General features: G+C 41.9%; 2 protein-coding genes across 2 annotated transcripts; both read left to right on the top strand.

The window, feature by feature from the left end:
- Positions 1-310: 310 nt before the first annotated feature.
- On the top strand, positions 311-14,581 carry LOC310790227 (uncharacterized protein; the record flags this gene model as incomplete). The annotated part of the gene is made up of 5 exons (XM_083651900.1): positions 311-320; positions 3,861-4,406; positions 5,347-5,414; positions 11,139-11,698; positions 14,512-14,581. The coding sequence occupies exons 2-5, from the start codon at positions 3,866-3,868 to the stop codon at positions 14,579-14,581; spliced, it is 1,239 nt and encodes a 412-aa protein (XP_083508026.1). The 5' UTR covers positions 311-320; positions 3,861-3,865.
- A 368-nt stretch (positions 14,582-14,949) lies between these two features.
- Positions 14,950-20,540, top strand: LOC310790283 (uncharacterized protein). Its single transcript, XM_083651952.1, has 4 exons — positions 14,950-14,984; positions 15,870-16,409; positions 17,164-17,231; positions 19,118-20,540. Exons 2-4 carry the CDS (start codon positions 15,875-15,877, stop codon positions 19,970-19,972), a joined length of 1,458 nt encoding a protein of 485 aa, XP_083508078.1. The 5' UTR covers positions 14,950-14,984; positions 15,870-15,874; the 3' UTR covers positions 19,973-20,540.
- The last annotated feature ends 2,231 nt before the right edge of the window (positions 20,541-22,771 follow it).

The following is a 22,771-nucleotide window of genomic DNA, read 5'->3' on the forward strand; positions in this document are numbered from 1 at the left end:
AGTGGAAACATCGCATGAAATGCAAATCATCTACATGCCTCATCGATTGCAGGCTGTTTATAGCCGCTGTGGGCACTTGGAGAATGTAACAGGTCGCAATGACCTGCTGCCCCCCCGCCGCCGCCCCTCTAGAGTTGCCACATCCCCTGCCCTACTCTGCCTCTGATTGGTTGGGTTTAGGCATGAGGAGTGATGATTAGTTAAGGGGAGGGGAGGACTATCAGGGTAAGCCAATCAGAGGCAGAGTAGGGCGGGTCATGACAAGAAATTTGATGCTCTCCAAAACAACAGCTCCTCAGAGCCGTCTTGCTTCGCTGAGGGTGAGTTGTGTGGAAAATACCACTGCATTCTTTCTTTGTTTTCCTGTGAAATTGAGCCGTTTATGTTGTGACATTTATACATGTTTACTGTTAATACTGTTACATTACCCAGCTGTTTTGTGTTGTAACCTTTATACATATTTACTGTTAATACTGTTACATTATTACCCAGCTGTTTTGTGTTGTAACCTTTATACATGTTGTTTACTGTTAATACTGTTACATTACCCTGTTTTGTGTTGTAACCTTTATACATGTTTACTGTTAATACTGTTACATTACCCAGCTGTTTTGTGTTGTAACCTTTATGCATATTACTGTTACATTACCCAGCTGTTTTGTGTTGTTTTAACATAGTAAAAAAAAGTTTTGTCAACGTTTCCATTTTCTAGGCATTGTCACTTTCTAACATTAGGCACCATTAGCTACAGCAGGCTGCCCTGTGCCGACGTGTCAATTCTGATATGTTGCCTTGCAGAGCAGAAGGCAGCTCATGTGGGTTGTATTGTCTTCTGCAGGAGTAAATTCTAAATATTCCATTCTAAATATAGCTGAACCGTTTGGTTTGACGAAGTAAAACTATTTTTTATAAGCATTTTACAAAATGTCCATGGGAAAATAAATGGCGGATGAAAATCTCTGGTACAGTGCTGAAGCAGGATGTTGGCGGTCACTTTGCCTCTCTATTGTAAACATCGCACCACTCTTTATTTTATTATACATTAAACAGTCCTCTACACTACATTTCATCATCTTTATGTTAATATGACTTTCTGAAATTTCCTTGAACTGTATATGGCAGTGTTACACTATGTCCAGATGCAACTATTTATGCTAGATTAAAAGATTAATAAAAAAGTTAAACAAACTAGAATCAAACTGCTGACCTGCAGCACAGCAGTGCTGTAACTTACCAGGTGAGCTATCGTCATCGTCAGTGGAGTCGGGATAGTTTAAAACACGAAACGCAATTTATTCCCATTCAAACCTTAATCTCGAAGAATGTAGTGTAGCGTGCACACCAGCAGTAACGTTAAAGGAGAATTCAGTTTTTTTACACCCTGGATCTTATTTCCAGCTTTAAATATGATGTTTTAGTCACCCTGACAACTTTGGTTTGATTTGCATCAGCAGATACGTGATCAGTTCTGAACTGTGACCTGAAAACGAGGAAAACAGGGCATCTGAAATGATTGTATTTATGTCATGTCAAAAGCTTATTTTAAGACACAGCGGCTCAAATGCTTATTATATCATATAGAGAGAACATGAATTAGCGATGTAACATACTGCTGTCAGCCTGCTCTGTTTGCTGTCCGTCACATAGATAGCAGCTCCGGCTGTATCTCCCACTGCTGTTTGTAATCCATATGACATTATTCCATACGGGCGTCAATTGAATTCAAATGAATCGTCCATAATCTTGAAATCAGATAATATCTGCTAGGCTAGACTAGGCTGCTACACAACAAACTGAGTCAACTATGACCTGCCCAGGATGTGCTCCTCTTCTTCTTCTGTGCTTCTCCTCTTCTTCTGTTACCAAACAGAATATATAAGATATCTATGATATAATAAGCATATGAGTAGCTGTGTGTCAGAAAATAAGCTTTTGACAAGACATAAATACAATAATTTCAGAAGCACTTTTTAGGTCGCAGTTCAAAACTGATTATCATTTCTGTTGATGTTAATCAAACCAAAGTTGTCAGGGTGACTTAAAAATCATACTTAAAGCTGGAAATAAGGTCCAGGGTGTAAAAAAACAGAATTTGCCATAATGTTAGGTGCACGGTGCGACCAATGAAAAGTTTAGTCGTATACTGGGCAGTACTCTGGACTCTGGAGCCCTGCCATGTTTTCTTTATTAAGCATCATTGCTGGACTATTTGTGATAAGCCTAACATTATTTTAAATATTGTAGACAATTTTAAAAGTTAATTTAAGTGGTTGGACGGCTCTCTAGTGGACAGAACGCTACATAACAACATGCTGATAGACATTAGGCTTAAGCTAGACTCAGCCCTCAGTCTTAATCCGTTTCACTCCTGTAAGACTGAGAATATTACTATTTAAATCTTTGCATAACGTTAGGTGGCGCTGTTGGAAGCCTTGCATCGGAGAACCAATCATGAGTGTTGTGGGCGGGCCTGCTTTCTGGGGGCAGTTCTCATGCAGAACCGGTGTCTCGCAAAACATCGTCGCATTTGCGGAGAAACATATGAATCACTTAGAAACAAACATAACCTGTTAATAGGACGTGTTTCATCCGGCCCCGGCGGCTAGAGGTCTTTCCCCCAGCGATAAACCAGACTCCCGAGGCTAACGTTACAGAGCCTGCTGATGACTTCACAGTAGCAAGCGGACCACTTCCGGGTAGGAAACATTATTGTAAAATAAACCACAGCTATAAATTTTGTTTGGAGCATATCAGCTTCATGCTCTGTGTTAGGACTATGATAAATGGCATTGCCGCTACCAAATAAAATTCTAATAATAAATGTAGGCGTGTCTGCTGCCGGCGGTTCTCGCCGGGCTCGGAGACACAGTTTCTGACAGTGAAATTCCCAGACGTTTGGTGGCGCAGCTCACCAAACGTCTGGGAGCCGAGACTAGGCTTAAGCCTATATCAGGTATCAGAAAAATAGGCTAAATTAAATTAGAATTTAATTAAATTCATTAATTCGAATAAAAATCATATATTAAAATAATAAAACACTGAAAATCAAATTTGGATTAGACACGGGGAAATGGCAGCCATCTTGGATTTGAGATTAAATCTGACTTCCCTCCACATCTGAAAATAAACCTTATGTTATTCACTCACTATGTGAGAAATGTCATGTTTCTGTGAAAAAGTGGCACAATTGCTGTGCTTATCCGCTGCAGTATTTCAGCCTTTCTCTAAATGAATGTTGGTATTGGCAGTGGAAGGAGCTTTTAATTCCTATCATTCAGATGAATCATGGAAAATGAGAACCATGCGAGTTTCCCTTTTGTATCAAACAGCAAAAAAGTGTAGCATGAGGTGTTTAACTTCATTAGCCGGACCTTGCAGGTCCTGCCATGTGACTATTGGGCATGTGCACATCGTGATGACAATGCTGAAACGATATGTCATGCAGCCATAATTCAGATTCAGGGACAGAAGATTTTGTCATTCAGTTTTAGGGCCAGCAATCAGCAGCAAGCTACAGCAAACAGTCTTTGCTACAATTTTTTGGTAAGGAATTTATATACAGATTTTGGCAAACTGCCAAAATTAGTAGCATGCATGAACATAACTTAAAAAAAACAGTAAACACAACTGTAAATGTAATACACAGTAATCCAACATCATCTACCACAGCAGCAGCCATCATAACTGTATACAACAATAACCATCTGACATCTCACATCTTGTTTAATTGAGTTATTGACATGGGAATAAATTATGAGTATTCCAGAACAACAAAGTGTTGAAAATAGCATGATTATGTTGTTAAATGTATGAAATGTATAAATTAACTTTCAAATGAACTTTTGTTTTTGTCTTTGTAGATAATATGGCTCAAACCCCATATGAGGCTGTTCTCCCTGAGACTCAGGTCTGCAGCTCTCTGACTCCTAACAGACCTACTGCTCCATCACATCGACTGGACAGCAAGACTCAGGATACAGATAAAGGCAAAAAGCCACAAAAGGAGGAGGCTTCTAGTTCTCTGAATGGAGTGAAAAAGGCAGTGGTCGTCTTGAGCAGACTATCTGAGCAGACCATACGTAGTGCTCTTCATCTACCAATGCCTCAGCTGGACAACAGTGAAGAGGAGGACCTGAGCATCTGTGACTCTGACACACAGTGGGAACCTAAAGATGACTTGAGTGATTCTGATTGGTCGATCTTAAGCTCAGAGACTAAGTCAAACAAGAAGAGAGGAATGCATTGGAAAACTAGAAAGTTCACCACGAATGATCCAACAAAAACATCTAAACCACGAGCAAACACTGACGCCAAAAGGAACGCCACGACCACACCACAAGGAAACACGGATGTTGTGAAGAAAAGAGCTAAACGAACAACTGCCAGAGTGCAAAAGCCAAACAAAGGTAACCTTCCAGCTTTCAGTTTTTGAGCGATAGAGTCCACTACAACCAGAGAGAGAGAGACAGAGGGGGTCTCTCACCAACCCTCTCTCTCCATCTCTGTGTGTGTGTAGTCCCTCCCTCCCATGGAGAGAGTCTCTCTCCAACCTCTCTCTCTCTCTCTCTCTCTCTCTCTCTCTCTCTCTCTCTCTCTCTCTCTCTCTCTCTCTCTCCCTCTCTCTCTCTCTCTCTCTCCCTCCCTCTCTCTCTCTCTCTCTCTCTCTCTCTCTCTCTCTGCGTGTGTGCGTTCCTGCTCGTCTCTTTTCTCTTGGAGAGAAAAGTGGAGGTGTGCTTGTAAATAGGGGGTATGAATAGCATTATGCTGCGCAACACGTCTATTCACACCTGGGTATGAATAGACACTCTGAACAATGTCCAACCATGGAAATACCCACAGGGGGCAGTGTCTCTGCACATAAACACACCACCACACAATTCTAATGGGTGAGAAGTGATCATTTAGACGGAAAACTTTTCTATGAGTGTATATCATATTTTTTAATGAAATAGTTGCATAGTATACCTTTAACTTCCCACGACCACTTGCCAAAAAGGGGTGTGGCAATGGGCGTGGCCAATCACAAAAAGGCACTTAACTTCCAAACAGATTGACATAACACCACAAAACTTTGTAGAAAGGTTGGCGGAGGTCACTCTACTGAGTCCAGTGCCCTCTAGTGTTTTAAATCAATCTTAAGAAAATGAATTATATGAGATGCTGCCTGTTGGTCGGCAGCACTTTTACTGTTTTTCCATTCACATTAATGACACCTTAATATTTCTTCAGTAGGTTTTAGTCTTCAGAGAACTGCTTGGATCCTACAATCACTGCTTGCAGCTACATTCTTCTTATTAGTATTGATTTTGTGGGTGTTCCCTGTCTTCATCTATCTCTGTTTCTCAGAGCTGATTGGCTGGAAGAGACATCTGGCAGAGGAGAGGAACACTGTCAAGATGAATTCTTCAGAAGAGGTGAGGAGAAAAACATCACTGTTGTGTCAATGATGTTCCACACACGCACGCACGCACACACACACACACACACACACACACACACACAGCATCCAAACGTTCCCTCTGTGGGATGTCGCTCACTGGGACAGGCTCACCATGGAAGTCAGCATGGTGGAACCAGACTAAATCCAGGATCAAAAACCAATCTGCACGTAGCAGCACAGAATAGATCAAATCAATTAGAATCATTTCTATTTCTTTTCTGTAGAGACAGTTTTAACTTGACAACAAAAACATTCTAAATTGAAGCCCAGCTCACTTCCTGTTGCAGTAGGCTCTTTCACACACAGATCGCGCAAAAATTGCCGTTTAGGAGTCCCGCAAAGCTCGCACCCTCGCCACAGAAATTGCTTTCACACATCGCCAAGCAGCACGGCCACTTTCCCGTGCTGTGGTGTACTTTCAGGTGAAATCCCCTGCTCCCGGATTGAAAGGCGAGCAGAGGGATTTCCAGCTCCTCCTAGCCCAAATAAATATTTTCATAGGTTAGTGTAGCCTAGGCTACTGTATGATGAACGAATTAATTCAACAACAATACTTCCCTCCCTCCTTCTCCTAGTCCGCTGAGCTGGGAGAGGATAGGTGCACTCGCATGGTGGGCGGACTCGCCAAAACGGGCTCCGCCGCCGCACTCGCAAGGTGGGCGGGCAGATCGATATGGTGTCCTACTAAAATTGAAACGATACACGACCGCCCGCATATCAAACAGCTGCAGTCTGCATAACGTTCGTCGGGGGAATAGTATGGGCTATAAATGCACATGACTAATAACGTTAGTAGTTTTTGTAAGGGAATGCACAGAGCTGATTTCGAGAGGGAATAACCTGGTCTGAGTCAGACCAACTCGCCACAGACAGCTATAGCTCTCTGAAGCTTATTATTATATCCGTTAATTATAGCCTACCTACTAGACTCAGCCCTCAGTCTTAATCCGTTTCACTCACCAAACGTCTGGGAGCCGAGACTACCTACCTACTAATGTCTACATCGTTTGAGCATAAAGCCTAACCGCACGGAGCATTCCTCCTGGCGTCCCTGCAGTCATGATTGTATAGGCTACTTTTTTTACTTTCACTCCTGCACTTTTCTTCATCACATGAGGTGATTTCCCCTGTAATTTTTTTTATGAATAAGCTGACCATTCCCACCTTTTCCGGCTCGCTGCGACGACCTTTCAAGTGGAGGCGGGTTGCCAGGTAACCCGGCGCTGTTACTACCTCCCGTCGCGGGACAAAAGGCGTAAAAAATTGTCCACCAAAGCGCATTCACGACTTTCACATCTGGGGCGCAAATCCTATTTTCTAGGGGTGGGGGAAAAAATCGATTCACCTAAGTATCGCGATTTTTAATGTCACGATTTTTTGAATCGATCTTTTATTCCAGAATCGATAATCGCCACACAAAAAAAAAAAAAAAAAGGTGCTTGCAGTCAGGCCACTCACTGAACAGCAGGCCAGGCGCCGCCTACTGGTTTACTAGTGGTTTTATTACTTTATTAGTTAGTCTGAAGTAATAATTACACTTCAGGGTTAAAGTGGGTGCATCTCATTGTAAAATTGGACTTCAAACGGCCCAAATCTGGCTTCAAACGGCCCAAATTGGGCTTCAAACGGCCCAAATTTCACGCGCATCGGCCCATATCGGCCTGGCCTGCTTGGTATCTAATGCCCGGCCTGAATTATGACCCCAGTCCGCCCCTGTTTTTAACTATATCGCCCAGCCCTACTCATGATATATAATATACAGTCTCTAGTGTATGATTAAACTTTTCCCATGTTCTAATCTAGTGTAAAAAGCAAACAAACTGAAAAAATAAAAGAAAAAAATAAACAAAAATCGCAATATCGAATCGCAATAATCGTAGAATCGCAATACTTAAGAATCGCAATATAAATCGAATCGGCACCCAAGAATCGTGATAGTATCGAATCGGGAGATAAGTGAATCGCCACAGCCCTACTATTTTCCGTGCATTTTTCGGCTTTCAAGGCCGGTGTGAAAGAGCCTAGTGTTTGCTAGTACAGTAGAACAAGACTGTCAGGACTCCTAGACAGGGCTGACAATTCCATGGAAACGGTCTATACGGTACCTTATTCACGTTTCTTTTCTCAATAAAACAGTTAAGACCTTTTAACCCATTATATGAGACCCTACAACAAACGTTACACTGTACTCATAACGTTTGAAGTCGGCCAAGAGGCAGTAATTTACATAGACAAAATCAAAAGATGGATTGAAATAAATGATATCTATACCTTACAGGATTTGTATCTTAAAACATATAATGAACTGTAACATAGAGTACAACTGTAGACTAGACCTTTTTAACAACATGAATTGAAATTAAGTTTAACACACGCTGAACACTAAATAGAGCTTAAAGCAGCTACAAGCAACTTTTTCGATTGTTATTAAACAGTATAAATTTAATATCAATGCATCACATCTTACCTCTAATAGTAAACGAGACCAACGCAGAGTAGTCTCGCTTGAAGCCCGAGTGAATCAGCCAGTGTTAGTCTGTCTGTGGCCAGGGAAGATCAGGAAGTGAAATGAAACGGCAGCAGCCACTTCGGCCATAACCACAAAATAACTTCCAAAAAACCTGTTAGAATATAACGAGAGATGTTCGCGAGAGTATGCGTGGCGTTCACATTGTTTATGCTGCGTTGCTAGGCAGCGCGAACGGGGTAGGCAGGCAGCTGCGTTTCACTTCCGCGTTTCACTTCCGGGTTTAGCCGGTCCGGCGGTAAGAGAGAGAGAGAGAGAGCCCCCTGTTGACGCGAGTTTAGACAGACACAGACTTAATCATCATCTAAGGGAGCAATCTCCAATTCACACGGCTTTGGTCTCAGCTACTATTATAGGTAAGATGTGATGCATCAATATTGTAATTATACTGTTTAATAACAATCGAAAAAGTTGCTCGTAGCTGCTTTAACACATGCTGAACACATTACAGGGTTACATTTATTTATCGAGCCCGCAAGATGCCTATATCAAAAACACACAGTGGTACAGTAGCTGTCTAGTAATATCAATGTGTCTAGTGTCTAGGTAAGTAGTGTAAAATAACATGACCCCCCTGGGTTGGTTTTCCTCCCTCCTCCTCAGTTTTTAAAGTCACCAGCTGCCACTGTCTGACACACACACACACACACACACACACACACACACACACACACACACACACACATACATAAGTGCCTTTTAAACATGGAATCTGGATCATGTCAGGCTAGAGAGACCAGGATATTTTCAGGTTTTGCCTTTCTAACCATGAGGGGTCTTTGTTAAGATACAACTGGATATGAGCCGTTTTTTCTGCCAGTGGGCGCGGGGGCATGTATCGAAAACAAGAAATGTGATAGGAAACAGCTTTAGCGAATTTGTAACCAAACCAGGGGTTCCGCTAGACATTTTCCCAGACGGCCAGTGCAGCCGGTAATGTTCCAAAATTCCGGTCCTATCGAATATTTACCGGCCACTATGTTTCCTAAATAAACGTTTTGAATCCATTTATTTCTCTATAGTCCATTCTTTATAGCCTCTATAGTCGTAGTAGTCGATCTTATTTATTCCAGTGTTGTCATTAACTCATTGAGTGCCAGCCACTTTTGGAGAACGGACGCTCCCAGTGCCAGAGTTTCAGAGCGTTTTCAGTGATTTCTCGAGGCCCACAGAATATTGTGTGATATTACTATGTAAACACCGAACACGCACAAAGAACGATGAGACTCTCTTCTATCATCTGCAAAAAAAAGTTTATTGATCCCATTTTCCGTTCTTTAGTTATGAGCCGGAGAAGATAGGCTGTTTTGAGCAAAAAGACACTTTTCAAATTAGAAGCTGAGTTATTCCGCCTTTTGTGAAATGCAGCATTTCAAGCACATTCACTGGGTCTGAAAATAATATTTTCTGATGTAGTGACGTGGTGTAGTTGTGTGGTGCCTGCGTGCCCCACCCCCCTCTCCCCCCCTCAGCTGCAAACTCCTCCCTACACTAACACACAGCCTAACACGCACCCAGTCTATTTTCGGAGCGCTCCGTTTTTTTGCGCCGGCTCCCAGCGCGACAAGGAAATGCCAAACCGGACTGCAGGGAAAGGTTTGGCCCTTCGGCGTCGGGTGCTGCCTTTCTGGCGGCTAATCGTGTGAAGAAACTATGCAGACAGACAGACAGAGGCAGAGGGGCTCAGTTGTGTGCGCGGATTGACTTCTGTTCGCAGCCAACATCAGCTGCAAGTCAGAGCCATCTATATGGCTCTGGCTGCAGCATGAGCGGTTTCTCTTTGATCACGGGCGTTTTTCCTGCTGTTTTCGGACCTTCCTCTAATCTGGAGAGCACTGTCGCCACCTAATGGGTCAGTAAAATAGCTTTTACACATTCAACATGCCCCAAAATTTTACAGGAGATATATTAGGCTTTGATCCACGTCCCACCGTCAAAAAACGCAATTGACGACAATCGTCGTCATTGGCACTCTACGTCACTAAAGCAATTGACGACGATTGTCGTCATTGGCACTCAATGAGTTAAGAGGCCGATTTCGCAGCAAGAATATTTAATTGGTCGGCAGGTCGTTCTCGGTAAAGGACACTTTCGTTATTGAAACAGACAACATGCATGCATGCTCCTACTGTAGCCTATCTATCTGCATTTACAGAAACTCATGAACCCATATCTTCTGGACATTGCCTTGATGAAAAAACAACGTAGCGTTAGCTAAAAGTAATAAGTGCGACAGCGCACAACTTGAATCCCCAGCAATAGGTTACGTAGGCACCTTAATCTCTCCCACTCACCTGGCACCTGCGCGGCAGCTCTCCTGCACTGGTTCTCGGCTCCCATGTGGCTTTATTTGTGGTAAGCATTTTGATTCATCTCCTCATCATACGAACCAAGCACGAGCCATTGATTGATTGATTGATTGATTGATTGATTGATTCGCCCGAGTAGGTAAAAAGGCTTTTTACCTCCGCTAAATTGACAGCCTACGTCGGGTCGCTTTCGCTTTTGACGGCGGCAGGCACGCTTCTGGTTCTTTCCTGCCGTCTTGCTTGCCTGAAGTAGGCTACTTGTTGTTGCATGATCTCGATAAAAAAAGGACTGGCCTAGCAGTAGCAAGGGATGTCTGTTTTGACATTTCAGTTTCCTCCTGTGTGTTTCCTCACAGCGGGTCCAGCGCTGGCCGGCGGGACTGATGCTGCTTGTGTGGCTTTTAAACGGCGCGCTACACTAACGAAAACGTCTGCTATAAAAAAAAAAATCACCAACACTCAACATACAGGGGGCGGAAAAACTAGTGATCGTGAAGTGAAGTGAGTCACGAAGAGGCACTATGGCAGATCTGCGGATAATGACCGGTCACTGTTTAACTGCACCTCATTTTGCGCTAATCCGGATCTTACACCGGCGAGCGAGGTGAATAAGATACGGACTCGCGGGAGTGCGCGTAGGCCGGCTAATTGTTGTTTAACATGCAGGCCAACCGGCTAGGAGCGGGTTATAATACGGATTCCACTGCATGTTAAGAAGTGGCTATACATACATACGCACACGCGCGCGCACACACACACACACACACACACACACACACACACACACACACACACACACACACACACACGCACACACACGCAGTGTCTCTGTCCTGATTCTTTCTTTCTATCTTTCTTATAGAAACAGAGAGACACCAGTGGACCCAGACATCACCGCTGTGATCAGTGTGACAAAACATTCATAAGACTTGACTGCTTAAAGCTACATCAGAGAGTTCACTCAGGAGAGAAGCCTTACTCCTGTCAGCAGTGTGGAAGCTGTTTCAGTCAGTCAAGTAACCTAAAATCACACCAACGCATTCACACTGGAGTTAAACCCTACAGCTGTGACCAATGTGGGAGGAGCTTCAGTCACTTACATAACTTAAAAATACACCAACGCATTCACACTAGAGCTAAACCCTACAGCTGTGATGAATGTGCGAGCAGCTTCAGTCAGTTAGGTAACCTGAAGACACACCAACGCATTCACACTGGAGTTAAACCCTACAGCTGTGACCAATGTGGCAGCAGGTTCAGTCAGTTAACTCACCTAAAATCACACCAACACATTCACACTGGAGCTAAACCCTACAGCTGTGACCAATGTGGGAGAAGGTTCAGTCACTCACGTCACCTAAAAACACACCAACGCATTCACACTGGAGTTAAACCCTACAGCTGTGATCAATGTGGGAGCAGGTTCAGTTTGTTAGGTAGCCTAAAAACACACCAACGCATTCACACTGGAGCTAAACCCTACAGCTGTGACCAATGTGGGAGCAGGTTCAGTCATTTAGGTCACCTGAAAACACACCAACGCATTCACACTGGAGTTAAACCCTACAGCTGTGACCAATGTGGGAGCAGGTTCAGTAATTTAGGTCACCTGAAAACACACCAACGCATTCACACCGGAGTTAAACCCTACAGCTGTGACCAATGTGAGAGCAGCTTCAGTCAGTTAGGTAACCTAAAAAGACACCAACTCATTCACACCGGAGTTAAACCCTACAGCTGTGACCAATGTGAGAGCAGCTTCAGTCAGTTAGGTCACCTAAAAACACACCAACACATTCACACTGGAGCTAAACCCTACAGCTGTGACCAATGTGGGAGCAGGTTCAGTCATTTAGGTCACCTGAAAACACACCAACGCATTCACACTGGAGTTAAACCCTACAGCTGTGACCAATGTGGGAGCAGGTTCAGTAATTTAGGTCACCTGAAAACACACCAACGCATTCACACCGGAGTTAAACCCTACAGCTGTGACCAATGTGAGAGCAGCTTCAGTCAGTTAGGTAACCTAAAAAGACACCAACTCATTCACACTGGAGTAAAACCCTACAGCTGTGACCAATGTGGGAGCAGGTTCAGTGAGTTAGGTAGCCTAAAAACACACCAACGCATTCACACTGGAGCTAAACCCTTCTACTGTGTCCGCTGTAAGAAAATGTTCAGACACTTAAATAGAGTGAAGAACCATCGCTGCATCTAACCTACTGAAGAGTGCCTCCACTGTCTGCAGCGGGAACCAGCTTTTCTCTGTCCAATAGACCCTTTTCACGGGGGCCATTTTCTGTCGAAAAGGAAGGTTAAACGCAGGTGCAAGCAAAACACTAATGAGGGTTTCAGACTGCTCAACACTCACGTGACTTTTCATGACGTTTCTGCCCCCCCCGCCCCCACCACGTTGTTGTTATTTGTTTGTTTTTGCTCAAACTGAATGTTTTATGGTCACTCACAGTTCAGTAGGTCACATGATTCAGTAGGTCACATGATTCAGTAGGTCACATGATTCAGTAGGTCACATGATTCATTTCATAACCAAACCAGCTCCTACGAGCACAACAGTAAGGTAACAGGTCTTAAAACTTGTTCAAAATGTCTATGGGAGAAAATAAATGGGGAACTTACTTGCGGTACCTGAAACGTCACGGAAAGTCACGTGCCTGTTCAGCTATATACGACTGAACGATACTGACATGTTTTTTTTAAACTGTGATTATTTGACAAACTTTTTTTCTTGGAATAAATCTTTTAGAAGCTTAAAATTGTTTAAAGAAAAGTGATTTTGTTGACAGTGGGCAGGATTTACTGAGTTAAATGTTTTGTTCCAGTTTGGATCAAACTCTCTGAAGAAATGTATTGCTGCGTCTTGCGTTTTATTTTCTAATAATTGTTCTGTTCATCTCTACTGTCCAACCAAACATGTAAGGAAATAAAAGTTCAATGACAGCAAAGTGTGAATTTTGCAGAATTATTTTCAGCCATAAATCTTGACATTAGATTGCTAGAATGTAACCAACAATGTAAATAGACATTGCAAAGGTGCAAAAGATAGCTGATATGAGAGTTACATCATAGACCAAAGGCTTTCAAAAGGGGAGGTGGGCCTCCCCAGGGGGGCTCCAATTAGTTTCAGGGGAGGCTCAGTGAATGGAAGTGAAAACATACATCACATTAGTTATTACATCAGTTATCAAAAGGAGATCACATAATGTGTGTGATTTGGTTAAAGAGATGTTTCAGAGATGCTGTAATACTGGGACATTTTAGTGTTTTCCCCACTTTCCCAGAGTCAGAAACAAATAAATGCCTCCAGACAAACAGACATATATATTATAGTCTGAAGCTGACTTGTCTTTATTTATTTGGAATTCTAACATTTATTTTTTGAATGACTGAGAACTCTCAGATCAAAAGTTATGAGTATCTGTTTTGTGTCTAAAAGTAAAATGTGTGAGAAATGGCTTTGAGCATTCCACAACATTCTATTTTCTACAGGGGCATTCCACCAAAACTATAAAAATAAATACTTTCCTCTTTGTTTTATGAAAATACTTATTCACTGTTATGATGTACTACAGGGATGAAGGAAACCAAATCACTCAAATATCTGCAAAACATTGAATTTACTTTTCAACCTTCTTTTGCTCATTATTACCAATAATGTGCAGCAGCAACATGTAGAGTGTTTCTGCAGCGCACGCACACACACACACACACACACACACACACACACACACACACACACACACACACACACACACACACACACACACACACACACACACACACACACACAGTCACCAAAATTGACAAAAATTGAATAATGTAATGTGATTGATCATTGATGTCTTCCTTCTTCATAGGTTCCTTGGCTGTAAGCAGAAGGTAGCAGCACCCTCTACTGGTCTTTAACATAACATCTGATATTGAAGAGGGTAAAAAGCTTCAACATTAAAAGAGTCACAGTAAACTCTAGCTGGCACCCCAAAAACCTACAATCTGCTACAGAAAATGATTCATGTTTATTAACTGGCCCCTGGCCGCCTGGCATTTTGCAAAAGTGGCCGCTGACATAATACGGTTGGGTTACTTTAAAATGCAGCTGAACCCCCCGCAGCAGAGCGCCCCCTGCAGGCAGCTCAGCTCAGGAGTTGTTGGGCAGGCTGAACAGCTTGACGGTGCCTGCCTCTTGGTTGTATTTGCCCTCCTTGTCATCGCAGGCGTAGTGCCACCAGCGGCCTCTTGGCGTGCCAGGCCACTGTAAAGGTGGGCGAGTCTCACTGCGCATGAGATTACTTTTAGCCTTTTAGTCATAAAGATTATTGAAATATACTATTCCATAGACTGAAATGTTATAACAGAAGTGGAGTATTGGCCAGAATGACATGAACATTTGGACACTTATTCAGCAGGTATCTTGCATGTTGCGTTCAGCAGTGTTATTTCTGTTGGGGGAATATTCTAAAATCGGCCATAAGGGTCATCTATAGCATGTTATAGTGAAATGACAGGGTTTAATTCACTTTGGAGTTTTCAGTGATGCCAACAGGGGGCAGTGTGAGATGCTGCGCTTCTCGGACGGACCCTTTTTGTTCTTTACAAGCAGAGCTCGTTGGCTTCCTCATTCTGATGAGCGGAGCTGCAAGTAAGCACAGCACCTTGTCCTGTCTCACTCTTTATCCTGTTTATACAGGTTGGTGAAGTATTAACACTTATACAACTGCACATACACGTTGCTTAACAGTTAAACTAAGTAGTAGATCGATTTTGCAAGTGTAATGACTGCATTTGGATGGTTTTGTGAACAAGTAGAAAAACGTTTTTGTTTGTATTGTGGGTGATCCAAAATGGCGCCGGCTGTAAACTTTTCATTACAAAACAGGGTAAAATCCAAATAGGTCTTTAGGTTTTGGGCTCCAGCAGATTTCAGTTTTGGTCAAGCATGATTGTTTTGGGAACACAACTGTGTTAGTGAATATGTTTTGATATTAGTTTGAAATTATAAGCACTGTTAAAAGTTATGTTTTGCAAGTCAGCTCATACATAATGGTACAGCCATAGTAGGAATGTATTGCTAGTATTTTTAATTTCGTTTATTTATTTTGCACTAGAGGTTAAAACCTAGAAATTCTGTATTTCTTAGTAGCCTAATGTAGGAATGTAGTGGTAAATGAAACATTAGCTCAGTTAATAGACTGAATGAGGATTTATTCATGCTTAGTACACTGATTGAACTCAGGAAATGGAACATGGAAAATGTTTGTTTTATTTTGAAGGTGAAGAAGATTGTGACTATAGCCTGTTTGATTATATTTTTGGATATTATGAAAATGTGAATTGTTACAGTAACATTGAAATATGGAAACAAAATACAAAGAGAAAGAAAAAAGATATATTTTGCACAATCTAAAATAAATTCTGATGAGCGGAGCTGCAAGTAAACACAGCACCTTGTCCGTGTCTCACTCTTTATCCTGTTTATACAGGGACGTTATCTGTTTATTTGGGATCTCAGTCCGAGACCTGTAACAAAATGCGTGAATTAACTTTCAAATAAACTTTTTTTTTGTTTTTGTAGGTAATATGGCTCAAACCCCATATGAGGCTGTTCTCCCTGAGACTCAGGTCTGCAGCTCTCTGACTCCTAACAGACCTACTGCTCCATCACATCGACTGGACAGCAAGACTCAGGATACAGATAAAGGCAAAAAGCCACAAAAGGAGGAGGCTTCTAGTTCTCTGAATGGAGTGAAAAAGGCAGTGGTCGTCTTGAGCAGACTATCTGAGCAGACCATACGTAGTGCTCTTCATCTACCAATGCCTCAGCTGGACAACAGTGAAGAGGAGGACCTGAGCATCTGTGACTCTGACACACAGTGGGAACCTAAAGATGACTTGAGTTATTCTGATTGGTCCATCTTAAACTCAGAGTCAAACAAGAAGAGAGGAACACATCGGAAAACTAGAAAGTTCACCACGGATGATCCAACAAAAACATCTAAACCACGAGCAAACACTGACGCCAAAAGGAACGCCATGACCACACCACAAGGAAACACGGATGTTGTGAAGAAAAGAGCTAAACAAACAACTGCCAGAGTGCAAAAGACAAACAAAGGTAACCTTCCAGCTTTCAGTTTTTGAGTGATAGAGTCCACTACAGCCATAGATATTATATTAGATGCATCACTACAGCTGTACCTGAAAACTATTCCTTATGTTTACACATCACTCCTGTCCCCTTGGCTCCATTGTGTCAAGGAAATGGATCCAGAAACAGTATTTTTGTAGAATATCCCAGCAAATATTTTCATGTATGACCGTCTTCTGCACATCAAACCAATATCCGTCGATTCAGGTTCTATATTATACCATGATAGTGCTCTAACTTATTAGTAAGGCACCTCGGAGGGGTCCACGCGCACCCCCCTTATTTTGTTTCTATTCTGGATTTTTGGTATCCATAGGACGTCTAAAATAAAGATTTTGATTATCCCAAGAGAAAAACCTGTCCAAAATGTGTTTTTTCCCCAATGTTTTATTACCCCTATGACACCCGGCAGGTGATTGCCGGCAGGAACGCCGGTGAGACTGTCTTTCATCACAAAACTTTGTAGAAAGGTTGGCAGAGGTCACTGTACTGAGTCCAGTGCCCTCTAGTGTTTTAACTAAATCTTAAGTAAATGAATTATATAAGAACACTTTTCCTGTTTTCCATTCACATTAATGACACCTTAATATTTCTTCACTAGGTTTTAGTCTCCAGAGAACTGCTTGGATCCTACAATCACTGCTTGCAGCTACATTCTTCTTATTAGTATTATTATTGATTTTGTGGGTGTTCCCTGTCTTCATCTATCTCTGTTTCTCAGAGCTGATTGGCTGGAAGAGACATCTGGCAGAGGAGAGGAACACTGTCAAGATGAATTCTTCAGAAGAGGTGAGGAGAAAAACATCACTGTTGTGTCACTGATGTTCCACACACACACACACACACACACACACACACACACACACACACACAGCATCCAAACGTTTCCTCTGTGGAATGTGGCTCACTGGGACAGGCTCACCATGGAAGTCAGCATGGTGGAACCAGACTAAATCCAGGATCAAAAACCAATCTGCACGTAGCAGCACAGAATAGATCAAATCAATTAGAATCATTTCTATTTCTTTTCTGTAGAGACAGTTTTCACTTGACAACAAAAACATTGTAAATTGAAGCCCAGCTCACTTCCTGTTGCAGTGTTTGCTAGTACAGTAGAACAAGACTGTCAGGACTCCTAGACAGGGCTGACAATTCCATGGAAACGGTCTATACGGTACCTTATTCATGTTTCTTTTCTCAATAAAACAGTTAAGATCTTTTAACCCATTATATGAGACAATACAACAAACGTTACACTGTACTCCATAACTTTTGAAGTCGGACTAGAGGCAGTAATTTACATTGACAAAATCAAAAGATGGATTGAAATAAATGATATCTATCCCTTACAGGATTTCTATCTTAAAACATATAATGAACTGTAACGTACATTAGGCTACAAATGTAGACTAGTGCTTTTTAACAACATGAAATTTAATTCATTTTTTACTTCAGTAAAACACATGCTGAACACAGTAAGCTACTAAATAGAGATTTTGTTCTGTTCAGCAAAACACAAATGACACAGAGTAGCCATATGCAATTATGTAAACATTTCACAATACTTTGACATCACTCTGATCGGTTTTTGTAATAGTATGTTATCGTACCACCGAGGATCGATGCACACAATTAATCGAAGCTCGATTACTTGCTCGTTAAGGATTTCAAGCAAGCAGAAAAAATAAACAATCAGTTGTAAGTGAGCCCCTAGGGGGTTGGACCTAGGCAGCGGCCGCGCTGCGGATTCTGGGCAAATGTTGACGTAAAAGTTATGCCTCTACTTATGTTTCATAGCATAGGCTATGCTGTGCAATGCTGTGAGAAATATACAATAATGTTGCTGCTGTATAAATAAAGGTTTTATTGAGGAAAAAACGCATTTGGTATTGTTTGGAAGATTTTGTATTTTGAATTACAATTAATCGATCGATTGATCGGCAACGTTATCAATGATCGATTCTGGAATTTGTGGAAAATGTGCATCCCTAGTAACACATAATGTTCACACACTCATCACCCTCATGTTAGTTAACGAGGTGAACTAATTGCAAAACTCACCTGAGTTTTCAGCAGGAAAAAACAGTAAAAAACAACAGGAATCAGCCTCTCACGACGCAGGAGGCTACTCAGGTTACTAATGAGAGAGACTCTTATCTACAATTCTTGATAAGAATTGACTGAATATCTTGCTTTCTTTATGTATATTTTCAGCAAAAGAGGGAGAGCATGTTTCATGCAGCTTCACAACAAAGAAAATCTCTTTTGACTCACTCGCCCAAATGCCCTCTGCTGGCCTGGCGTCATATGCTTTGACACTCAAATAGTTAACCCTTTTGGAACTGCACTGGGTTACATTTATTTATCCCTGGAGTGAAATTCTGACGTTACAGCAGCATCAACGTCAATGACAGTAACACAGTATAGCTTCTATCAAAAACACACAGAGGTAGGTGTCTAGTAATGGCTAGGTGTCTAGAAATGTCTAGGTGTCTAGATCTAGGTGTCTACTAACTACAGTGTCTAGGTAACTAGTGTAAAATAACATGACGCCGTGGGTTGGTTTTCCTCCCTCCTAAGTTTTTTAAGTCACCAGCTGCCACTGACCACACACACGCACACGCACACACACACAAGTCTCTTTGTCCTGATTCTTTCTTTCTATCTTTTTATAGAAACAGAGGGACACCAGCAGAACCAGGCATCACCGCTGTGATCAGTGTGACAAAACATTCACAAGACTTGACCACTTAAAGCTACATCAGAGAGTTCACTCAGGAGAGAAGCCTTACTCCTGTCAGGAGTGTGGAAGCTGTTTCAGTCAGTTAGGTACCCTAAAAAAACACCAACGCATTCACACTGGAGTTAAACCCTACAGCTGTGACCAATGTGGGAGCAGCTTCAGTGTGTTAGATAGCCTAAAAAAACACCAACGCATTCACACTGGAGTTAAACCCTACAGCTGTGACCAATGTGGGAGCAGGTTCAGTGAGTTAGGTAGCCTAAAAATACACCAACGCATTCACACTGGAGTTAAACCCTACAGCTGTGACCAATGTGGGAGCAGGTTCAGTAGTTTAGGTAACCTAACAACACATAAACACATTCACACTGGAGTTAAACCCTACAGCTGTGAGGAATGTGGGCACAGGTTCATTGAGTTAGGTAGCCTAAAAAGACACCAACGCATTCACACTGGAGTTAAACCTTACAGCTGTGACGAATGTGGGAGAAGTTTCAGTCATTTAGGTAACCTAAGAACACATAAACACATTCACACTGGACTTAAACCCTACAGCTGTGACCAATGTGGGAGCAGGTTCAGTAGTTTAGGTAACCTAACAACACATAAACACATTCACACTGGAGTTAAACCCTACAGCTGTGAGGAATGTGGACACAGGTTCAGTCTGTTACGTAATCTAAAATCACACCAACGCATTCACACTGGAGCTAAACCCTACAGCTGTGTCCACTGTAAGAAAAGGTTCACACACGCCTCTACTGTGAAGAAACACCGCTGCATCTAACCTGCTTAAGAGCACATCCACTTTCTGCAGCAGGAACAAGAATCTCTCTGTTCAATAGGACATTATATGATACTCAACTTGCGGCCTGGGGGCCAAATGCACCCCACAGTAGGGAGCAGGTTCCGTCAGTTAGGTAGCCTAAAAAAACATCAAATGGTAAATGGCCTGCATTTATATAGCGCTTTTATCCAAAGCGGTTTACAATCAGTAGATAGTCTACATTCACCCATTCATACACCGATGGCGGCAGGCTGCCACACAGGGTGCCTACACACCATCGGGAGCAAGGAGGGTTAAGTGTCTTGCCCAAGGACACAACGACAGCAGCTGGGAGGGAGCGGGGATCGAACCGCCAACCCTTGCGTCATTGGCCGACCCGCTCTACCTCCTGAGCTAAAGGATTTTCAACCCGCTTTGTATCTTTATCATATCTGTAATATAAAGCAGATGGACAGTACTTATCTTGTCTATATGGTTTCTTTGTATCTTTATCATCTCTGTAATGTAAAGCAGATGGACAGTGCTTATCTTGTCTATATGGTTTCTTTGTATCTTTATCATCTCTGTAATATAAAGCAGATGGACAGTACTTATCTTGTCTATATGGTTTCTTTGTATCTTTATCATCTCTGTAATATAAAGCAGATGGACAGTGCTTATCTTGTCTATATGGTTTATTTGTATCTTTATCATCTCTGTAATATAAAGCAGATGGACAGTACTTATCTTGTCTATATGATTTCTTTGTATCTTTATCATCTCTGTAATATAAAGCAGATGGACAGTACTTATCTTGTCTATATGGTTTCTTTGTATCTTTATCATCTCTGTAATATAAAACAGATGGGCAGTTCTTATCTTGTCTATATGGTTTCTTTGTATCTTTATCATCTCTAATATAAAGCAGATGGACAGTACTTAATTATCTTGTCTATATGGTTTCTTTGTATCTTTATCATCTCTGTAATATAAAGCAGATGGACAGTTCTTATCTTGTCTATATGGTTTCTTTGTATCTTTATCATCTCTGTAATATAAAGCAGATGGACAGTTCTTATCTTGTCTATATGGGTTATTTGTATCTTTATCATCTCTGTAATATAAAGCAGATGGACAGTACTTATCTTGTCTATATGGTTTCTTTGTATCTTTACCATCTCTGAAATATAAAGCGGATGGACAGTGCTTATCTTGTCTATATGGTTTATTTGTATCTTTATCATCTCTGTAATATAAAGCAGATGGACTTCAGTCGGGCTTCAGAACTTCTCACTCCACAGTCTTCTGTATCTGACAGACCAAATTAGATCAGAGGTGGACAAAGGGAAATATTGTGCCATGGTTTTATTAGATTTACAAAAAGCCTTTGACACTGTGAACCTCGAGATACTCTTATTTAAACTTGGCTATGGGTTAAAGGCTATGGGTTTTAATAGTGCTTCATTGAGGTGGGTGGAGTCATACCTGAGTAGGAAACAGGTGGTTGACATTAATGGCACCATATCCTCTCCACTCCAGCCAACGTGTGGGGTGCTTCAAGGGAGCATTTTAGGTCCACTTGTATTTCTTTTATATGTCAATGACATGAAATCGGCCTGTGATTGTCATTTGTTTCTTTTTGCGGGCGATGCTGCTCTTCTGGGTTCCCATCAAGACAAAGGGGAGGTTGAAAGAACACTCAGCCATGAACTCCTCAAGATCAGTCACTATAGCGGGTAGATGACAATTATTTTTGCTTCCACTAGAAGACTGAAGACGTCCCCTGGGATCAGAATAGCGGTGGGCAGGTTGGGAATTTCGTCATTTTAGGGGCAAGGCCATCTGGCCTTCGGGATCACTATTTTTTTTAGGGCACAAGGCCACATGCCAGGGCACAAAGGCCATTGCTCTATTGGTGTGGGACGTTGAGGTATCAGCAAAGGAGGAGGTCACTTACATTTACCTGGGCTGTGTTCTGGATAACACCTTATCAGTGGAGGGCATGGCACAAAGGGTGGCCACAAATGTCAACCAGATAATTAGATTCCTAGTTAGAATTTAAACTTTTGTTAACAGGTCAGCCTTGGAAATTGTAGCAGGGGCCCTGATTCAATGTCACTTTGATTATGCTTGTTCCTCCTGTTATACCAGTATCACTAAGTAAGGTCACTTTCACATATAAGCTGGTGGACTCGGTGTGATTCGGGGGGGTGAAGTTGCAACTTTGTTTCATTTTTTCATTTGGTCCGGTTCACTTTCACACATGCAATTTGCCAAGCACACCAAACTTTCTGAACAATGTCACGTGGTCGAAACGGTCACTCGTCTATTGGACAGAATATAGAGGGGAAATCTCTCCTCTTCTGCAGCCTTGCCTGCTGAGGGCTGACTGAACAACACAAGTGAATCCGCAAAACACAACCCATAGAGAAACACCACCTTTATGCGATCTTGTGATTTCTGGTTTATTTTATGTGCGTTTATGGCAGAGTTAAGACTAAACTCCGGCTGGCAACCCAAAACCTGTCGATCCAAACCCGTGACAGAAACTTTTTTTTATTTTATTTTTTATTTTTTATCATATTTATTTTTGAGCAGGGAGCATTGCCGTTACAATACATTAACAAATGTAATTATTATTATTTATTTTTTTACATTGAAACATCCCAACCAGCGCATCTACCCCCACCCGCCTCCCCATTACCCAGTCCCATTCCCAACAGAATACAAATACATAAAATAAAACAATACATCAACAATAACAAAAAAGAAATAAGAGCTAAGGAAAAGAAGAAAATATATATATATATACTAGGGATG

Source organism: Poromitra crassiceps, assembly GCF_964638095.1.
Source record: "Poromitra crassiceps genome assembly, chromosome: 15".
Classification (NCBI taxonomy): Eukaryota; Metazoa; Chordata; class Actinopteri; order Beryciformes; family Melamphaidae; genus Poromitra; species Poromitra crassiceps.

Coding starts and splice junctions, on each gene's coding strand:
- LOC310790283 (XM_083651952.1), top strand. CDS start 15,875: ATGGCTCAAACCCCATATGAGGCTGTTCTCCCTGAGACTCAGGTCTGC. Junction 16,410..17,163: donor AGTGCAAAAGACAAACAAAG/GTAACCTTCCAG, acceptor TCTGTTTCTCAG/AGCTGATTGGCTGGAAGAGA. Junction 17,232..19,117: donor AGATGAATTCTTCAGAAGAG/GTGAGGAGAAAA, acceptor ATCTTTTTATAG/AAACAGAGGGACACCAGCAG.